The following is a 21,301-nucleotide window of genomic DNA, read 5'->3' as shown; positions in this document are numbered from 1 at the left end:
GATCGGACACCTTCGTGAGCGCAAAGGTCAACGGTTTGTGGTCCGTGAACGCGGTGAACGGCCTGCCTTCTAAGAAGTACCTGAAATGCCGGATTGCCAGGTACAGTGCCAACAGCTCCCGGTCGAAAGCACTGTACTTGAGTTCGGGTGGTCGTAGGTGCTTGCTGAAGAATGCCAAGGGTTGCCAGCGCCCCTCGATGAGCTGCTCCAGCACCCCACTGACTGCTGTGTAGGATGCGTCCACCGTGAGGGTGGTCAGAACGTCCATTCTGGGGTGCACCAGCGTCGCGGCATCTGCCAAGGCTTCCTTGGCTTTGACTAAAGCGGCCGCAGCCTCCTTGTCCCAAGTAATGTCCTTGCCTTTACCCGAAATCAGGGTGTACAAAGGGCGCATGATACGAGCTGCTGAGGGGAGGAAACGGTGGTAGAAGTTCACCATACCAATGAACTCCTGTAGGCCTTTGACCGTGTTGGGCTGGGCAAAGTGGCGGATCACGTCTACCTTGGTGGGCAGAGGTGTTGCCCCATCTTTGGTAATCCTGTGGCCTAGGAAGTCGATGGTATCGAGACAGAATTGGCATTTGGCCGGGTTGATCATGAAGCCGAAATCACTCAAGCGGGTGTAAAGCTGGCGGAGGTGGGACAGATGCTCCTAACGACTACTGCTGGCTATAAGGATGTCGTCCAAATAGATGAACGCAAAGTCCAGGTCGCGTCCCACCGCATCCATTAACCGCTGGAACATCTGTGCAGCATTCTTCAGGTCGAACGGCATTCGGAGGAACTCGAACATGCCGAATGGGGTGATAAGTGCTGTTTTGGGGATGTCTTCAGGCTGCACCGGGATTTGATGATATCCCTGGATGAGGTCTACTTTGGAAAAGATTCTTGCCCCGTGCAGGTTTGCAGCAAAGTCCTGTATGTGCGGCACGGGGTAGCGGTGTGGAGTTGTAGCCTCGTTCAGTCTGCGGTAGTCGCTGCACAGCCCCGGCTGCTTTGGGCAGCATGTGCAGGGGGAAGGCCCATGGGCTGTCGGACCTCTGTACAATCCCCAATTCCTCCATCCTCTTGAATTCCTCCTTCACCAGGGGGAGCCTTAGTGCGCGGGTGTGGAGGGGTGGTCCCTCGGTCGGGATGTGGTGCTGAACCCCGTGTCTGGGCATGGCTGCCGTGAACTGCGGTGCCAGAATCGATGGAAAGTCCACCAGGATTCTGGTGAATTCGTTGTCCGAAAGCGTGATGGAGTCCAGGTGTGGGGCCGGCAACTTGGCTTCACCCAGGGAGAACGTCTGGAAAGTCTTGGCATGTACCAGTCTTTTCCCTTGCAAGTCGACCAGCAGGCTGTGAGCTCACAAGAAGTCTGCCCCCAGGAGTGGTCGGGCCACGGCGGCCAGAGTGAAGTCCCACGTGAACCGGCTGGCGCCGAACTGCAGCTGCACTGTGGGGGTGCCGTGGGTCCGTATCGTGCTGCCGTTTGCAGCCCTCAGGGTGGGTCCTGGCTTCCTGTTGCGGGTGTCGTACCCCGTCGGGGGCAAGACACTGATTTCCGCTCCAGTGTTGACCAAGAAGCGGTGTTCCAACTGTTTGTCCCAGGCGTACAAGAGGCTGTCCTAGTGGCCAGCCGCCATAGTCATTAGTGGCAGCTGGCCCTTGCAGGGCGGGCGACAACAGCGGGCTTTTGTGCCCCACCGCTGGTGGTAGAAACACCACTGTTCACTGGCCTCCTCACTCCTACCTCTGTGTTGTGTGTGCCCCCCTGCCGGGCCTGGTCTGGTCTGCTGTTGGGCGCATGGCCTGGTAATCTGACTGACGGACACCACGCTCACCCTCTTGGCTTTCCACAGCACGTCTGCCCAGGCCGCCACCTTCCGGGGGGGTCACTGAAATCTGCGTCGGCTAGCAGCAGATGTATGTCCCCAGGCAGTTGCTCTAGGAATGCCTTCTCGAACATGAGGCAGGGCTTGTGTCCATCAGCCAGGGCCAGCATCTCGTTCATCAGTGCTGACGGCAGTCTGTCTCCCAAACCGTCCAGGTGAAGCAGGCGGGCACCCTGCTCATGTCGTGAGAGACCAAAGCTCCCAATGAGCAGCGCTTTGAATGCTTCATATTTGCCTTCTTCTGGGGGTGACTGTATGAAATCCACAACCTGGGCGGCCGTCTCCTGGTCAAGGGCGCTCAGCATGTTGTAGTAACGCATGGAATCAGAAGAAATCTACCGAATCTGGAACTGGGCTTCTGCTTGGCTAAACCACACATGTGGTTGCAGCGTCCAGAAAGTTGGTAGTTTTAGCGAAACTGCGTGAATAGATGAAGAGTCGGCCATCTTTGGTCCAAATCCCATTTGGACCGTCAGGGTCACCAATGTAGCGATGTGCTACACACAGCGCTGAAATTACGACATACAGTCAGTAAATCGTTTCAAGACTAGTTTATTCAAATTTCGCGGTGCTGGCATTTAATCCCTAGCGCCCGCCCTCTCCAGGTGGAAATGACATCAGAGGTGCATTACCAAAGTCTTCCCCTGTGCGCTGGCTATTTGTGAGCTGGTTTGCCTGCGCAGAAAGTGGGTTGCCACAATTCCTTCTTTTTGTATTTGCACAGTTTGTTATCTTCTGCATTCTGGTTGAACGCCCTAGTTGGGCAGTCTTTTATTGATTCTGTAATGGTTATTATTCTATAGATTTATTGAGTACGCCAACAAGAAAATGAATCTGTCTTGTATATAGTGACATATATGTACTTTGATAATAAAAGTTACTTTGAACACACACTCAGTGGCTGCTTTATTAATAATAACGATAAAGGAATAAAGTGGCTGCTGAGTGTACATAAACTTGTTCCTATGAGTGGCAGAACTAATTTCCTCTCTCTCTCTATCCACTTTGAGTAATTGTTCTTTCTTATCAGCTTTATGTGATTTTGATGCCATCCATTACAACCCTGAGGAGGTGTGATTACCGGAGTAAGTGGTTTTTGTGTGTCTTCCAATTTAAGGACAAAACCTTATGGATATTTGTAAAAACAGAACCAATTTGTTAGTGGGAAATGGCCTATATTAAAGTGGGCTGAGGAACAGAAGATGGTGATATTTTCTATTTTTGAGACTATGCAATTAATGTGCCTTTTGATTGTCACATTTCCCACGCTGCAGTAGATTCTAACTTCAAAAGTACTTTGAAACTACATCAAAAATGACCTGCTGAGAGAGTTCTGGCATTTTCTGTCTTCCTTCTGAATTCCAGTATTTACCTTTTTACAGTGAGTGGCCTTTATCTTTTTAATTTAAAGGGAAAGGCTGAATAGGTTAGAACTTTGTTCGCTAGAGCTTAAGAGAATGAGGGGAGATTTGATATAAGTGTACAAAATTTTGAAGAGTTTAGATTGGGCAAACGCAAGCAAACTTTTCCCACTGATGTTGGGTGAGATTACAACTAGAGGTCATGGGTTAACAGCGAAAGGTGAAATGTTTAATGCGAACCTCTTCACTCAGTGGTGAGAGTGGAATGAGCTGTCAGCGCAAGTAGTTCATGCAAGCTCAATTTCAACATTTAACAGAAGTATGGATGGGAGGGGTAGACAATAGACAATAGGTGCAGAAGTAGACCATTCAGCCCTTCGAGCCTGCACCGCCATTCTGAGATCATGGCTGATCAATTCCTATCAATACCCGGTTCCTGCCTTGTCCCCATATCCCTTGATTCCCCTAGCCATAAGATACCTATCTAGCTCCTTCTTGAAAGCAGCCAGAGAATTGGCCTCCACTACCTTCCGAGGCAGTGCATTCCAGACCCCCACAACTCTCTGGGAGAAGAAGTTTTTCCTTAACTCTGTCCTAAATGACCTACCCCTTATTCTTAAACCATGTCCTCTGGTACTGGACTCTCCGAGCATCTGGAACATATTTCCTGCCTCTATCTTGTTCAATCCCTTAATAATCTTATATGTTTCAATCAGATCCCCTCTCAATCTCCTTAATTCCAGCGTGTACAAGCCCAGTCTCTCTAACCTCTCTGCATAAGACAGTCCAGACATCCCAGGAATTAACCTCGTGAATCTACGCTGCACTTCCTCTACAACCATGATGTCCTTCCTTAACCCTGGAGACCAAAACTGTACACAATACTCCAGGTGTGGTCTCACCAGGCCTCTGTACAAATGCAAGAGGATTTCCTTGCTCTTGTACAAAATTCCCTTTGTAATAAAGGCCAACATTCCATTAGCCTTCTTCACTGCCTGCTGCACTTGCTCATTCACCTTCAGTGACTGATGAACAAAGACTCCTAGATCTCTTTGTATTTCTCCCTTACCTAACTCTACACTGTTCAGATAATAATCTGCCTTCCTGTTCTTCTTCCCAAGGTGGATAACCTCACACTTATTCACATTAAACGCCATCTGCCAAGTATCTGCCCACTCACCCAGCCTATCCAAGTCATCCTGAATTCTCCTAACATCCTCATCACATGTCACACTGCCACCCAGCTTAGTATCATCAGCAAATTTGCTGATGTTATTTTCTATGCCTTCATCCAAATCGTTAACGTAAATGGTAAACAGCTGTGGTCCCAATACCGAACCCTGTGGCACCCCACTAGTCACCACCTGCCATTCCAAGAAACACCCATTCACCGCTACCCTTTGCTTTCTATCTGCCAACCAGTTTTCTATCTATGTCAATGCCTTCCCCCCGATGCCCTGAGCTTTGATTTTACCCACCAATCTTCTATGTGGGACCTTATCAAATGACTACTGAAAATCGAGGTACACTACATCCACTGGATCTCCCCCGTCTAACTTCCTGGTTACATCCTCGAAAAACTCCAACAGATTAGTCAAGCATGATTTACCCTTGGGAAATCCATGCTGGCTCGGCCCAATCCTATCTCTGCTATCTAGATATGCCACTATTTCATCCTTAATAATGGACTCTAGCATCTTTCCCACCACCGATGTCAGGCTGACAGGTCGATAGTTCTCTGTTTTCTCCCTCCCTCCTTTCTTAAAAAGTGGGATAACATTAGCCATTCTCCAATCCTCAGGAACTGATCCTGAATCTATGGAACATTGGAAAATGATTACCAATGTATCTGCAATCCAGGGCCACCTCCTTTAGTACCCTAGGATGCAGACCATCTGGACCTGGGGATTTGTCAGCCTTCAGTCCCATCAGTCTTCTCATCACCGTTTCCTTCCGAATGTCAATCTGTTTCATTTCCTCTGTTACCCTATGTCCTCGGCCCATCCATACATCTGGGAGATTGCTTGTGTCTTCCTTAGTGAAAACAGATCTAAAGTACTCATTAAATTCTTCTGCCATTTCTCTGTTTCCCATAACAATTTCACCCAATTCATTCTTCAAGGGCCCAACATTGTTCTTAACTATCTTCCTTCTCTTCACATACCTTAAAAAAACTTTTGCTATCTTCCTTTATATTCCTGGCTAGCTTGCGTTCGTACCTCATTTTTTCTCCCCATATTGTCTTTTTAGTTAAGTTCTGCTGTTCCTTAAAAACTTCCCAATCATCTATCTTCCCACTCACCTTAGCTCTATCATATTTCCTTTTTTTTAATGCTATGCAGTCTCTGACTTCCTTTGTCAACCACAGTGGCCCCTTTCCCCCCTTTGAATCCTTCCTTCTCTGGGGGATGAACTGATTTTGCACTCTGTGCATTATTCCCAAGAATACCTGCCATTGCTGTTCCACTGTCTTTTCTGCTAGGCTATCCGTCCAGTCAACTTTGGCCATCTCCTCCCTCATGGCTCCATAGTTTCCCCTATTTAACTGCAACACTGACACCTCCGAGCTGCCCTTATCCTTCTCAAGTTACAGATAAAAACTTATAATATTATGATCACTACTTCCTAATTGCTCCTTTACTGCAAGATCGCTTATCAAATTCTGTTCATTACATAACTAAATTCAGAATAGTCTTGTCCCTGGTCGGCTCTCGTACAAGCTGTTCCAAGAATGCATCCCGTGGGCACTCTACAAACTCCCTATCCTGTAGTCCAGCACCAACCTGATTCTCCCAGTTCACCTGCATGTTGAAATCCCCCATAACTACTGCGACATTACCTTTGCCACATGCCAATGTTAACTCCCTATTCAACTTGCACCCAATATCCATGCTACTGTTTGGTGGCCTGTAGACAACACCCATTTGGGTCCTTTTGCCCTTACTGTTCCTCAGTTCTATCCACACAGACTCTACTTCTCCTGACCCTATGTCCCCCCTTGCAAAGGACTGAATCTCATTCCTCACCAACAGGGCCACCCCACCCCCTCTGCCCACATTTCTGTCCCTACAATAGCACGTATACCCTTGTACATTAATTTCCCAGGTCTGATCTCCCTGCAGCCATGTCTCCATTATCCCAACAACATCATAGTTACCCATTCGCACCTGGGCTTCAAGTTCATCCGCCTTATTCCTGACACTTCGTGCATTCAGATATAGAATTTTTAACCCATTCCTCCCCTCTCTGTTTGAATCGCTGCCTATTGTGCTTAACCCAGCTCCCCGAACTCCCATCGGGCTATACGCCCCTAGAATTTTGTTGTCCTTCCTACATTTACTTATTCTTTCAACACATTTAACTCCATGTTCCGTCAGACCATCCCTCTGTACACGAGTCCTCCTTATCACTTGTTCCGCCCCATCTTCCTCTACTACACACTTAATATTCCGGAACCGTGTAGTCCCCACCTGTCCTTTATTCTTCCTCTCGCTATCCTCTCTCACATTCTGGATCCCTGCCTCCTGCAAATTTAGTTTAAACCCCCCCTAAGAAGCTCTAGCAATCTTCCCTGCAAGAATGTTAGTACCGCTCCAGTTCAGGTGTAAACCGTCCCTTCAGAACAGATCCCACCTTCCCTGGAACAAGGCCCAATTATCTACAAACCTGAAGCCCTCCCTCCTGCACCATCCTCTCAGCCACGTATTAATCTTTATAATCCTCCTGTTCCTTGCCTTACTCGCACGTGGCACAGGTAGCAATCCTGAGATTGTTACCCTGGAGGTCCTGCTGTTCAGCTTCGCACCTAACTCCCTGAACTCCCTACGCAGGACCCCCTCACTCATCCTACCCACATCATTGGTCCCTACATGGACCACGACTTGTAGGTAGGGCTATGGTCCGGGTGCAAGCCAATTGGATTAGTCAGTATAATAGTTAGGCATGGACTAGATGGGCTGGAGGACCAGTTTCTGTGCTGTAATGTTCTATCACTGTATGACTCAATTTCCACAATGAAATCCATCAACATCTTGAAATGCATACCTTTGAAGGTGGGACAAGCGGAAAAGTGTGTCGTGAGATTAAGATCCACAGTTTTACAAATAGTCACACAGCACAAAAGCAAATTTCGAAGTAAATTTATTATCAAAGCACATACATATCACCGATACAACCCTGAGATTTGTTTACTTGTGAGCATTCACAGTAAGAACAAGAAACACAATGGAATCAGTGAAAGACTCACCCAACGGGATGCACAGACAACCAAAGTGCAAAAGACAGCAAACTGCAAATACAAAAGGAAAGGGGAAATAAAAGAATAATAGTAATAAATAAATAAATAAACAAACAAAGAAACAAGCAAGCAATAAATATTGAGAACATGAGATGAAAAGTCCTTGAAAATGAGTCCATAGGCTGTGGGAATAGTTCAGTGATGGGGCAAGTGAAGTTGAATGAAGTTATCCTCTTTGGTTCAAGAGGTTGATGGTTGAGGGGTAATAACTGTTCCTGAACTTAGTTATGTTGGTCCTGAGGCTCCTGTACCTCCTTACTGATGGCACTCGCAGGAAGAGGGCATGGCCTGGATGGTGGGAGTCTTTGATGATAGTTGCTACTTTCTTGTGACAATGTTCTGTGTAGATGAGTTCAGTAGTGGGGAGGGCTTTATCTGTGATGGACTGGGCTGAATCCACTACTTTTTGTAGGCTTTTCTATACAAGAGCATTGGTGTTCATACCAGGCCTTGATGGAACTAGAGAACATACTCTCCACTGCACAGCTGTAGAATTTTGTCAAAGTTTTAGATGACAAGCCAAATCTTTGCAAAATTTCTCTAACTCTGTACTTTCTTCCTAATTGCACTTAAGTGCTGGATTGAGAAATTTAAATCTGCTGACTCTCCCCACCTCTTGTCCTCCAATGAGGACTAGCTCATGGACATCTGGTTCCTCCTCCTGAAGTCAATTATCAACTCCGAGGTCTTGCTGACATTGAGTAAGAGGTTGTTGTGGCACCACTCAGCCAGATTTTCAGTTTCCCTCCTATGTGCTGATTCATCATCACCTTTGACTTGGCCAGTGATAGTGGTGTCGGCAGCAAACTGAAATATGGAATTAGAGCAGTACTTAGCCACACAGTCATAAAGTGAGTAGAGCCTTGTTTTGCACCTGAGATTGTGGAGGAGATGTTGCTGACTCCTGATGAAGGGTTTCGGCCCGAAACGTTGTCACCACATCCTCCCATAGATGCTGTCTGGCCTGCTGAGTTCTGCCAGCATTTTGTGTTTTTATTTCCAGCATCTGCAGATTCACTCGGGTTGCCTTTGAATTAATCATGCCTGATTCTTTACATCCCCATTCTTGCCCAATTCTCCCTGCAACCTTTAACCCCCTTAACAATCAAGAACCTATCAGTCTTTGCCTTATATCCACCCAATGACTTGGCCTCCACAGCCATCTGTGGCAATAAATTCCACAGATTCACTGCCCCCTGGCTAATTCCTCCTTATTTCTGTTCCAAAGGGACATCTTTTTATTCTGAGGCTGTGCCCTCAAATGCTAGACTCTCTTCTGCACATCCACTCTATCTGGGCCTTTTCATATTCCTTTTCCCTCTCCCCATCCATCATGTACAGATCTAGAGACATCAAATGGTATTTATTTATTGGTCAGAACTCCGACACCCCCGGCTGTAACAGCACCGTGCCAACCGCTACCTACTACATTAACCCTTTCTTTCCTGGGAGAGATTTTGTGAACCTCCTCTGGAACCTCTCCAGGGCCAGAGCATACAACAGCCAAACCGCATACATACGCTCGACGAACCATAATGGCTGAAGTAGGGAAATGAATTGGCATTTATTGTGCAGTTATGAATCAGAATCAGGTTGATTTTTCTGACATATGTCATGAAATCTTCTTGTTTTGTGGCAGCAGTACAGTGCAATATATAAAAAAATTACTGTAAGTTACAATAAGGAATATAAATAAAATAAATAAGTCATAAAAAAAGAGAACAAATAGTGTGGTAGCGTCCATGGGTTCATTGTCCGTTTAGAAATCTGATTGTGGAGGAGAAGAAGCTGTTCCTAAAACATTAAGTTTGTGTCTTCAGACTCTTGTAAAGCTTGATGGCTGTAATGAGAAGAGTACACGCCCTTGGTGGTGGGAGTCCTGAATGATGGATGCCGCCTTGTGTTTTGAAGATGTCCTTGTTGGTGGGGAGGGTTGTGCCCACGATGGAGGTGGCTGAGCCGACAACCCTCTGCAGCTTTCTCCGATCTTGTGCAGCAGCCCCTCTGTACCAGACAGTGAGGCAATCAGCCCAGACGTTCTCCACGGCACAGCTGTAAAAACTTGCGAGGGTATTTGGTGCCTACCACATTGTTGAATGTCAGGCATCCATGGAACTTGTGAAGTTTCTTATTCGTTGAGTAGACACGTACTTCATAAGACGAGCCAGCGGTTAATTGCTCATCCCTAGTTGCTTTGAGGGGGTGGTGGTGAGCTGCCGTTTGAGCCACTGCAGTTCTTGGGGTGTATGTATCCTGTCTGACTGTCCTATTGATATAAAAATGTTACCAGTGCTTCATGTTCCCAGATCAAGCCAATAAATAACTTAATCGCTATGTTACTGTAACCACAATGTAACCTTCTACATTGCCTTACAATTACAGAGTAATACAGCACGGACATCATTTTCACACTGAGCTTTGCGGGTATTTGAAACAATTTGTCAAGGGAAGAGGTAGAAGCAGGTGCACTTATAAAGTTTAAAAGACATTTGAAGAAGTAAGTGAACAGAAGAGGTTTAGAGAAATATTCACCAAATTCAAGCAGCGGAGACTAGCTTAGATGGACAATTTGGTTGGCGTGGAGGAGTGGTATACGAAGGGCCTGAAGCGTCGTTGAGGATCCCTACCACCCAGTCCCCAATCACTTTGACCCACTACAGTCAGAAATGAGGTACAGGAACATCAGTACTAGGACTGCCAGACTGGGTAACAGCTTCTTCTCTCAGGTTGTGAGACTAATGAATACCTGTCACCATCAAAGTCTCGTTGCTAAGACTACAAGCTGTTTAAAGTTCAAAGTAAATTTATTCTCCAAGTACATATAGGTCACCATATACAAAACTGAGATTCATTTTCTTGCGGGGGGCATGCTCAATAAATCCATGGAATAATAACCATAACAGAATCAATGAAAGACACACCAACTTGGGCGTCCAACCAGTGTGCATAAGACAACAAACTGATATTTACCTGTGCTGTGCATTTCACATACATTGTGAATTATATTTTATTAACTTATTTTGAAATACTTCTGTTTTCTGTGCTGTGTGTAATATGTGTGTTGTGAATGCACGGTAGTCTGGAGGAATGTTGTTCTGTTTGCCCATATATACGTACAGTCGGATGACAGTGAACTTGAACTTAAGGTCCTGTCTCTGTACTCTATAACTCAATGACTCTAATTTAACTCACAACACAAGGTTTCTGAACATAGCATTGAACTCTGAGTAATTGATGTTGCAAATGGGACACTGCTGATCACTGCCTTCCAATTTCTACCCAGCTAGACGCAGGCAGAGATGAAGAGGAGGTGTTTTATGATTTATCAGTTGCAGTGGATAAAAGGCTGTTCCCTACCAAGGACCCAGTGGCAGGTAGGTTCACAGACCTGGGTATAATTAGCATTCACGCTGTTTAAAAGAGGGAGAGGAGGACGAGGCAGATAGTGAAGGATGTGTGACATTGTTTGACAATATGCTGACCCTGAGTCTAAATTAACATTCCTCGATAACAAGGTAAGACTTAACAATTCAGTAAAGGTTCACACACAAAATGCTGGAGGAACTCAGCAGGCCAGGAAGCATCTATAGAGAGGAATAAGGAATCAGTGTTGCAGGCTGAGACCCTTCATCAGGAATGGGGGGAAAGCTAGAATAAGTAGAGTGAGGGAGGAGAAGGTGATAGGTGAGACCATGTGAGGGGGAAGGTAGGTGTGATGGGGAGTGGGAATGAAGTGAGAAGCGGGGAGGCAATAGGTGGAAAAGGTAAAGGGCTGAAGAAGAAGGAATCTGATTAGAGAGGAGAGTGGACTGTGGGAGGAAGGGCACTAGAGGGAGGTGATAAGGAGAAGAGAAGCAGTAAGAGGGAAATCAGGATGAAGAACAGAAAGAGAGAGAAGGAGGAGGGGAAGGGTGGAGGAGAGAGAGGTTCTTAGTTTTCTATGGCATACCCGCGTCCTCCAGCTCTGAGATGAGAGCTCTTATTGGTCGAGGTTTAAGTTGTGGAAGACGTAGACTTGTACTTTACAGCGGCAGCTAGATGTCAGAGAAGGATCACAGCTGGAAGTCTGTAAGAACAGAAAAGATATCAATATGATTGAAAGATTGCACAGGTGATGGCTGGACTTGAGGACCTGAATAAAAGGGAAAGGTTGAATAGGTTCGGATGTAATTTCCAGGAGAATGAGGGGAGATTTGATCAAGGCAAAGTATATAAAATTGTGAAGGGTATATACAGGGTAAATGCAAGCAGACTTTTTCCACTAGGTTGGGTGAGGCTAGAACTAGAGGTCATGAGTTAAGAGTGAAAGGTGAAATGTTTAAGGAGAACATGAGGGAGAATTTCTTGACTCAGAAGGTGCTGAGAATGCAGAACGAGCTGCCAGTGGAGGCAGTGGATGCATGTTCAGTTTGGACTGGAGGGCTATGGTCCAGGGGCAGGTCGATGGGACTATGCAGAATAATGAAGTGGTCCATTGTTTCTGGTCCAGCAGAAAAGGCACTAAACCAGACTGCAACTGAGTCAATGTGACCATCTGAGCAAAGGGGAAATTTTATATATTTAACAGTTGAGTAATATTGTAAATATATTGTTTGATTAAGCATCCCTATTCATTTAAATAATTCACCATGGGTCATTGAATCAATCTTTCCAATAGTGACGCAGTCTAGGAACCAGAGGGCACAGCCTCAGAATAGAGCGACTCCCGTTTAGAACAGAGACGAGGGAGAATTGTTTTAGCCAGAGACTGGTGAATCTGTGGAATTCATTGGCACAGACATGCTGTGGAGGCCAAGTGATCAGAGTCAGAATCATGTTTAATATTACTGGCATATGTCGTGAAATTTGTTAACTTTACGGCAGCAGTACAATGATAAATAGATATAGAGAAGTATACTTAAAGCATGTTCTTGCTTACTAAGGGCATCAAAGGTGACGGGGAATCGGCAGGAGAATGGGATTGAGAGGGATAATAAATCAGCCTGATGGAATGGTGAAGCAGACTCGATGGGCCGAATGGCCTGATTCTGCTCATATGTCTTATAGTCTACATATAAAAAATTACTGAATGGCATATTTCATGATGCTATTCCATGATATGTGCATGTTTCACTTAAAGTAAAAACACAGATTTTTGTCACTTGAGGTTATATAATTTAATCAAGTTTAAGACTCTGTTATGCCTGAGAATCAGTTGGTTCATCAATATATTATGGAAAAGTATTTTGATATGATAACCATTTTTACAGATGCTTTATAAGATCATTTAACTGCGAATGTTGGTGTGGCTGTTCTTGTGCCTGAATTACAGGTAACAATAAAGAAACCTCTTACTAACCATTTATCAGTATATACAGCAGAATTGGTGGCCATCATTTTGGGCTTACAGTGGGTGGAGGGAATTTGTCCTTGCAAAGTTGTAATTTGTTCAGATTCCTTTTCGGATTTGATTAGTCTTAAAACAGGTCATTCTAGCAGAAGGTCAGATTTACTGTTGCAAGCTCTTCAGACTTTATTTCATATTCAAAGTATTGGTTTCCATGTCTTTTTCTTAAGGGTCCCTGCATACAGAGGTGTTGAGGGGAATGAGTGGGTGGGTTGTTTAGCTAAAAAAGCTGTTAAAAGTTCAAAAGCAAATCACAAGCCAAGAGGTTGGTAGAGTTAAGATCTAGGGGCTTATGGCAAGACTAGTGGGATAAAGGGCATAAGGGGAGACACCGTTACAGAATACATAAAATTATTGGTCTTATGGGAGAAGGGGGTTAAACAAGAAGGAAAGGAATTATATTGACGACTTAGAATTGGGCATAGTGTTCCTTATATCTTGTTGTGAATTACTATTCTGGGGTGTGTAGGTTTTGTCATCATTATGAAACAGTTGAACATATACTATTACAATGTGAAACAAATGAGGTTGAAGGAAATCTTTGGGGGGTGATAGTTTTCCTTTAAAAACTTGAAGTTATGGGAGTGACTTGAATTTAATTCACAGCATGTCTTTCGCTACGTGCAATCTATAGGGCTTCTTGGGAAAATTTGGCTTTCATTGAAAAAGTAGTAGTGAGGGTTTTATTTCCCAATTCTCTACGCCTTTAAATTGGGCTGCCAATCGGCATTAAAAGTCAAAAGAAGAAGAAGGCAGCTTGCATCATTTTAGACTCCCATCTTTTTATTGCAACTAGTTTTATGTTTTGAAGTTACAAAACATAACAAACGGCATCAAGGAGCAAGTGTTTCTCTGTTCTTACATCTTCTTATCACCATCTTCTTGTAATGTACCAGGGCCCAGTGAACTTGACCTCAGTTTATTGGCAGACTCCACTGACTCTGTGGGTGATGACTCAGAATTTGAAGATCAGGTAACAACATTCAGTTAAGCCATTTCTCCTCACCTATTTCCCCTCCCTACACCACCTCCATTTACTGTATTTTATGAAAGACAATAATATTCAGAATTGCATTCCTCCCACTGGAGTGAGTACAGGATTAAATTCCAGGATTATTATCTGGAGGTTGGCATCAGTAATGTTAACCATGTAAATATAGGATTGTAGAAAAGCCCAGTTCATTATAATCTTTTCCAGAAGGAAATATGCGCTACCTAGCTCACACAGGGCCCAGGAATTGGTAGAGGCAGGTACAATTATAATATTTAAAAGGTTTATAGACTTTTATAGACAGGTATTTGGATAGGAAAGGTTCAAATCAGCGGTTCCAAAATGTTTTTATGCCACAGAGCATTTAACCAAGCGGTCCATGGACACCAGGTTGGGAACACTGTGTTTAGAGGGATTTGGGCCAAACGTGGCAAAATCATCCAAAGAAACCAAGCCAGATGAAGCCTACGGACTAATTGTCAGGAAATGGAGCTAGCATAGATATGTACCGTGGTTGACATGGGCACCACACACAAAAATGCCAGAGGAACTCAGCAGATCAGGCCACATCTTGGAGAGGAATAAACAGTCGATGTTTCAGGCCAAAGCCTTTCATCCGGACTGAGTTGCTCCTGCATTTTGTAAGTGATGCTCAAAATGTTCACCATCTGCAGAAACTCGTGTGTTTTGGCATGGTTATGAAGGGCCAGAGGGCCCCTGGCAGTGCTGCACCATACTCTAACTCTATTACTCAATGCCATGGGTAAAGACAGCACAAAAAAGATTCACCGGTCTTTGGAGGGTTTGGATTATAAGGAGATTTTTATTTATTTGGAGATACAGCACGGAACAGACACTTCCTGCCCAATGAATCGTACCCCCGGCAACCCACCTATTTAATCCTAGCCTAATCGCAGGACAATTTACAGTGAACAATTGACCTACTGACTGTACGTCCTTGGAATGTGGGAGGAAACCAGAGAACCTTGAAGAAACCTACACAGTCACTGGTAGAACATACAAACTCCTTACAGACAGCCTCAGAATTGAAATCTGTACTCCGGCGCACCGAGCTGTAATAGCATCATGCTAACCACTGCACTACCGTGGCCCCCTCCCCATACTTGTGAGTTGCTGGATGGCCTGAGATAGTGTTCCCTGGAGTACAGGAGGCTGAGGGCCAACCTTATTGAGGTTCATAAAATCAGGAGGGGCACAGATAAGGTAATGATCACGGATGTTTCCCAGGGTTTGGAGTCTCAAGCTAGAGGCCGAGAGGTAAAAGGGATTTATCTGAAAAGTAAGTTTTTCACACAGGGTGGTGGGTATATGGAACAAGCTACCAGAGGATGAGATAGTGGGGCAGGTACATTTACAATGTTTAAAGGACATCGGGATAGGTTCATTCTGTTATTTATTGAGAGATAGTAAGGTTCTCAGCCCTTCGAGCCCCACTCTTCAGGAATCCCCCAATTTAATCCTAACCTAATTACAACTACCAACCAGTTTGTCTTTGGGCTGTGGAAGGAAAACGGAGCACCCAGAGGAAATCCAGGTGAACGTGCAAACTCCTTACAGGCAGCGGCAGGAATTGAACCCGGATCACCCACACTGTAAAATGTTGGGGAGGCACGCTACTGTGCCTCCCCCATAGGCAGGGGTTCCCAACCTGGGGCCCACAGAACCCTCCGTTAAAGGTGGGGTCCATGGCTTAAAGAAGGTTGGGAGCCCCAGGTTCAGAGGGATATGGGCCCAAAGCAGGCAGGTGGGACAAGTCTAGCCTGGAATGATTAGTGTGGCAGAGGTGAGCCAGAAGGCCTATTCCTGTGCTGTATAGCTCCATGCCTGTGATATGTCGCAGTTCACTTTAGACAGTTGGTGTTGAATCCACCTTCCTTAGCCTACCATTCCGTCCCACAGCTCGACAGACTGCCAAGACCTCTGATGGATCACCAACTCTTATACGCCTTCTGAAATCATTGTTATGATGGCATGGCAACAGCGTCCCCCTCTCTGCCGAAGTGCAGTGAAGTGATCCTGTAAGAATTCACAGCACTAACTTCACCATCCAAACTCAGGCCAAGAGTTAGGGTTAGTGCTCGACTTAAAGTACGTTTATTTTCAAAGTATGTATACTATATACAATTTGGAGATTCATCTCTTTACAGGCAGCTACAAAACAAAGAAACCCAATAGAACATATTAAAACAGACCATCAAGCACCCAATGTGCAGGCAAACTATAACAGTAACATTCAGAGCTGAAGTTCACGAAAGTGAGTCCACAGACATGAAGACAGTCGTCTCTGCAGGAGCCCATTAGTTGCAGACCACAGCCTCAGTTCAATGCAGAGAGGAGTAAACCTCAAGGAAAGTGTAGGTACAGCGTTCAGTAACTCCGCAACCCCGGACCTGTGCAATGCCTGAGACCTTGATAAGATTTTTCCATTTCCCTTTGTTCACCAGGTGAATGAAGTGCCTACAGCAGCAGAAGACAGTAAAACAGAAGGTCAGTACTGAAGCTTGCAATCACAGAGGAAGGCTGGATGTGTAGGGTGAGGACACCAACAGATTGTGGGAGGGGAGGGGATGCACACCAGCCACTGTGGTATGTTGGCCCATGACTGATTTTAAAAAGATGATGAACGCTGCAGTCGCCAGGAATAAGAGTGAGGCGAGAGCAGAAAGAAGCCTCTTGCTGTGAAATCTGTTCCCCTCCTCATGAAACCACAGTAGCAAACCCCTCTTACTTACATAGAAAAAGGCTATTGGGCCCACGGAGTCCCTGCTGGCCTCCAACACAGTAATCCCATCAAGTCCCATTCCTCCTTTTTATTCTGTCCCCGCCACCTTCTTATTCTGGCTTCTTCCCCCTTCCTTTCCAGTCCTGAGGAAGGGTCACAGCCCAAAATGTCAACTGTTTATTCCCCTCCATAGATGTTGCCTGACCTGCTGAGCTCCTCCAGTGTCTTGTGTGTGTTGCTCAAGATCTTCACCATCGCAGAGTCTTGAGTCCCATTCCTCGGCCCTTTTATAGCCCAAACTCTCTCACAGCCCATTTTTAGTTGAAGAGTCCTAGTCACTGAGCAGTACACCACAGGCGCAGGCCCTTCGGCCCATCTAATCTATGCCAAACCATTATACTACTTAGTCCCATCAATCTGCACCCAGACGATCACCCTCCATACCCCTCCCATCCTCGTTCCTAACCAAACTTCTCTTAAATGTTGAAATCAAACCCAAGTGTTCCACACAGTCCCCACCCTCTGGCTGAAGAAGATCCCTCTCAGGTCCCCTTGAACATTTCACCTTTTGCCCTTAACCCATGACCTCTAGATCTAGTGAGCACAATACTCTAAGTAGACTGCAAGTTATTTATTGTCATTATAAATTGGGTGTTTGTGGGAAGCACGAACTGACTGCTGCACTTAACTGCATTCCAGCAGCAATATAACAAGCGTCAAATTCAAAAGTTCGAAGTAAATTTAGTATCAAAGTACATATACATCACCACATACAACTTCACTGTGGGCATACTCAGTAAGTTCAATAATCGTAATAGAATCAATGAAAGACCACACTAACAGGGCAGACAGCCGGTGTGCAAAAGACAACAAACTGCAAAAGCAAAAAGGAAGAAAACAAAAAGAAATAATAATAATAAATAAATAAATAAATAGATAGATAGATAAATAAACAAACAAACAAACAAGCAAGCAAGCAACATATATGGAGAACATGAGGTAAAGAGTCCCTGAAAGTGAGTTCAGTGATGGGGCCAAGTGAAGTTGAGCAAAGTTACCCCTCTGATTCTAGAACCTGACAGTTAAGGGATAACAAGTGTTCCTTAACCTGGTGGTGTAAATCCCAAGGTTCTTGTACCTTCTTCCTGATGCCAGCAGTGAGAAGAGAGCATGACCTGTGTGGTGGGGGTCCCTGATGATGGAGGCTGCATTCCTGCAATAAAGCTCAGTGTAGGTGGGCTCAGTGGTGAAGAGGTCTTTACCTGTGATGAACTGGGCCACATCCACTACTTTTTGTAGAGTTTTCCATTCAAGGGCATTAGTGTTTCCATACCCGGCTATGATGCAGCCAGTTAAAGGGGTGACCACTTTGAAGTTTGTCAGAGTTTTAGATGTCATGCCAAATCTGCACAAACTTCTAAGGAATTAGAGGTACTGCCATACTTTCTTCATAAATGCACTTAGGTGTTGGGCCCAGGACAGGTCCTCAGAAATGATTACACTGAGGGATTTAAAGTTGTTAACCCTCTCCACTTCTGATTCCCCCGATGAGAACTGGCTCACGGACCTCTGGTTTCCAGCTCCTGCAGTTAATAATCAGCTCCTTGGTCTTGTTGACATTGAATAAGAGATTGTTGTTGTGGCACCACTCAGCCAGATTTTCAGTCTCCCTTCTATATGCTGATTAATTATCACCTTTGATTCAGACTATGACAGTGGTGTTGTCAGCAAACTTAAATATGGCACTGGAGCTGTGCTTAGCCTCACGGTCGTAAGTGTTAAGTATTAATAGAATCTGTTCAGAAACACAGCCTTTGGATCATGTTTGCCAACAATTTTTTAAACAATGTGCCTTTCTCTTGCAGAAGATGTGAAGAACACAGTGACCATCTTTGTTATCGGTAAGCTGCATCCAGAGCAGGGTGCTTGCTTGTTCCCTTCCATCCCTCCTGTGTCTCTACACGTGCCAGAGTATCCACCAGCATATTCATAGAAACGGCTTCTGCCCCTTTCCTTTCCAGTCCTGATGAAGGGTCTCAGTCCAAAATGTCGACTGTTCATTCCTCTCCATTGATGTTGCCTGATGTGCTGCGTTACTTTAGCATTTTGTGTGTGTTGCTCAAGATTTCCAGCATCTTGTGACTTAGAAATATGTGTTGTGCGCTGTAGCTGGGATCCAATCAACCATCACAACAGCAGAAAGTCTTGCCTTTCTGACGCACATGGTCAAATCAAGGACACTTGGACGGAACTGGTGAGAATATGGAAGCTAGTGTAGTTGTACACGATGTTATGAGGCCGCATGGAGGACTGTGTTCAGCTTTGGGTGCCCCGCTACAGGAAAGATGTTGTTAAAGTGAGAAGAGTGCAGAAAGGATGAACTAGGATGTTGCAAAAACTCGAGGAACTGAGTTTAGAGAGGACAGTTTAGGACCAGATCCCTTAGAGTTTAGGAGACTGACGGGTGATCTTAGAGATGTATAAAATCATGACGGGTAGACAGGGTGAATATACTCGGTCTTTAGGGGAATCAGGAACTAGAGGGCAAAGGGTTAAGATGAGTGGGGAAGGATTTAAGTGGAACGTGAGGGACAACTTTTGTTTTTACACAAAGGGTGGCATCTGTGTGGAACAAGCTGCCCAAAGAAGTGACTGAGGCTCCTACAGTAACAACATTTAAGTACAGTTTATGAATTTGAAAGGTTTAGAAGGTTATGGGCAAAGTGCTGACAAATGAGACTTGCTGGGTCATCACCTTGGTCATCATCCACCAGTTGGGCTGAAAGGCAAAATGGGTCCTGCTGAAGGGTCTTGGCCCAAAACATCAACTGTTTATTCATCTCCATAGACACTGCCTGACCGGATGAGTTTCTCCTCCATTCTGTGTGTGCTGCTCTGGATTCCAGCATCTGCAGAACCTCTTTGCGTGAACAACCAACCAACATGAATCGCTGAAGTTTTGTTTATGATTTGCTGCCTGATGTGCTGAATTCCTGTGGCTGTGTGTGTGTGTGTGTGTGTGTGTGTGTGTGTGTGTGTGTGTGTGTGTGTGTGTGTGTGTGTGTGTGTGTGTGTGTGTGTGTGTGTGTGTGTGTGTGTGTGAGAGAGAGAGAGAGAACATAGAACATAGAAATCTACAGCACATTACAGGCCCTTCGGCCCACAACATTGTGCCGACCATGTAACCTACTCTAGAAACTGCCTAGGATTTCCCTATCACATAACCCTCTATTTTTCTAAGCTCCATGTACCCATTTAAAAATCTCTTAAAAGACCCTATTGTATCCACTTCTACCACCTTTGTTGGCAGCGCATTCCATGCACCTCCCACTCTCTGTGTGAAAAACTTAGCTCTGACATCCCCCCGTACCTACTTCCAAGCACCTTAAAACTATGCCCGCTCATGTTAGCCATTTCAGCCCTGGGAAAAAGCCTCTGGCTATGTACACGATCAATGCCTCTCATCATCTTATACACCTCCATTAGGTCACCTCTCATCCTCCGTTGCTCCAAGGGAAAAAGGTGATGAAAAGGAGAATACTGCTTAAGAGTTCATACATTTTCTGCCCTGGTACATAATATTCCACCGGATTCATCCTCCACTCACTAAGCTGAACCTCTATCACACCCTCTTACCATGCCATCAGTATGAAGACAGAAATTCACAAATACACATCTCACATGCCATCGTTTTCATCCCAAGGCACTGACGCCTGACTACATCAGTGGGAGCACAGACAGCAGCGAACATCCATCATTTTATCATTTTATGTCCAAGGTGATCTCGTTTAGTTGTTGTTCACACAAAGGCCAGCGACCAAGCAGACTTCTAGTTAAGTCTTGATGAATGAGATTACAGTACATGCATTGATTGCATATATTTAATTTGTTGACCTGTATTCCTTTCATAAATTTTAAAAGCAATTTGGCATTTCTTCAGGAAATGCTTCAACTCATAGGAAGATGCTAGCTAAATGGTTACGTGAAACCCCTGTATCTGCTGCAGTTCTTGGGTGGTCATTTCTCATCATGATCATTGTGTGCCATGTCATATGACATTGGGGATCATGGTCTTTCTCACGACCATGATTGTTCTTGGCTAATTTTTCTGCAGAAGTGATTTGCATTGCTTTCTTCTGGGCAGTGTTTTTACAAGGTGTTGGCGCGTGGCCAGGTGGTTAAGGCGTACATCTAGTGATCTGAAGGTCACTAGTTCGGGCCTTGACTGAGGCTGCGTGTGAGTCCTTGAGCAAGGCACTTAACCACACATTGCTCTGTGACAACACCAGTGCCAAGCTGTATGGGTCCTCATGCCCTTTCCTTGGACAACATCGGTGGTGTGGAGAGGGGAGACTTGCAGCTTGGGCAACTGCCAGTCTTCCATAAAAAAAACCTTGCCCAGGCTTGCCTGGAAACTTTTCAAGGCGCAAGTCCATGGTCTGTCGAGACTAACGGAGGCCTACACCCATCTTTACAAGATGGATGAGCCCAGCCATTATCAATGCTCTTCAGAGGTTGTCTGCCTGGTGTCAATGGTCACGTAACCAGGACTTGTGATATGTACTAGCTGTTCATACCACCTGCACCCATGGCTTCACGTGACCCTGATTGGAGGCTAAGCAGGTGCTACACCTTGCTCAACGGTG

General features: G+C 45.2%; 1 protein-coding gene across 1 annotated transcript in view; it reads left to right on the top strand.

The window, feature by feature from the left end:
- The window catches only part of ak5 (adenylate kinase 5), a 62,278-nt gene that overhangs the window by 36,313 nt on the left and 4,664 nt on the right, over positions 1–21,301 (top strand). The window contains exons 6-9 of the mRNA XM_059985218.1: positions 10,819–10,909; positions 13,818–13,894; positions 16,378–16,420; positions 18,521–18,556. Of these exons, the coding sequence (XP_059841201.1) occupies positions 10,819–10,909; positions 13,818–13,894; positions 16,378–16,420; positions 18,521–18,556 (247 nt within the window). The remainder of the gene's footprint in view (positions 1–10,818; positions 10,910–13,817; positions 13,895–16,377; positions 16,421–18,520; positions 18,557–21,301) is intronic.

The sequence above is a fragment of the Hypanus sabinus genome, chromosome 11, assembly GCF_030144855.1.
Source record: "Hypanus sabinus isolate sHypSab1 chromosome 11, sHypSab1.hap1, whole genome shotgun sequence".
Lineage (NCBI taxonomy): Eukaryota > Metazoa > Chordata > Chondrichthyes > Myliobatiformes > Dasyatidae > Hypanus > Hypanus sabinus.
The sequence above is the reverse complement of the archived record's forward strand: the minus strand, read 5'-3'. Positions and strand labels throughout refer to the sequence as shown.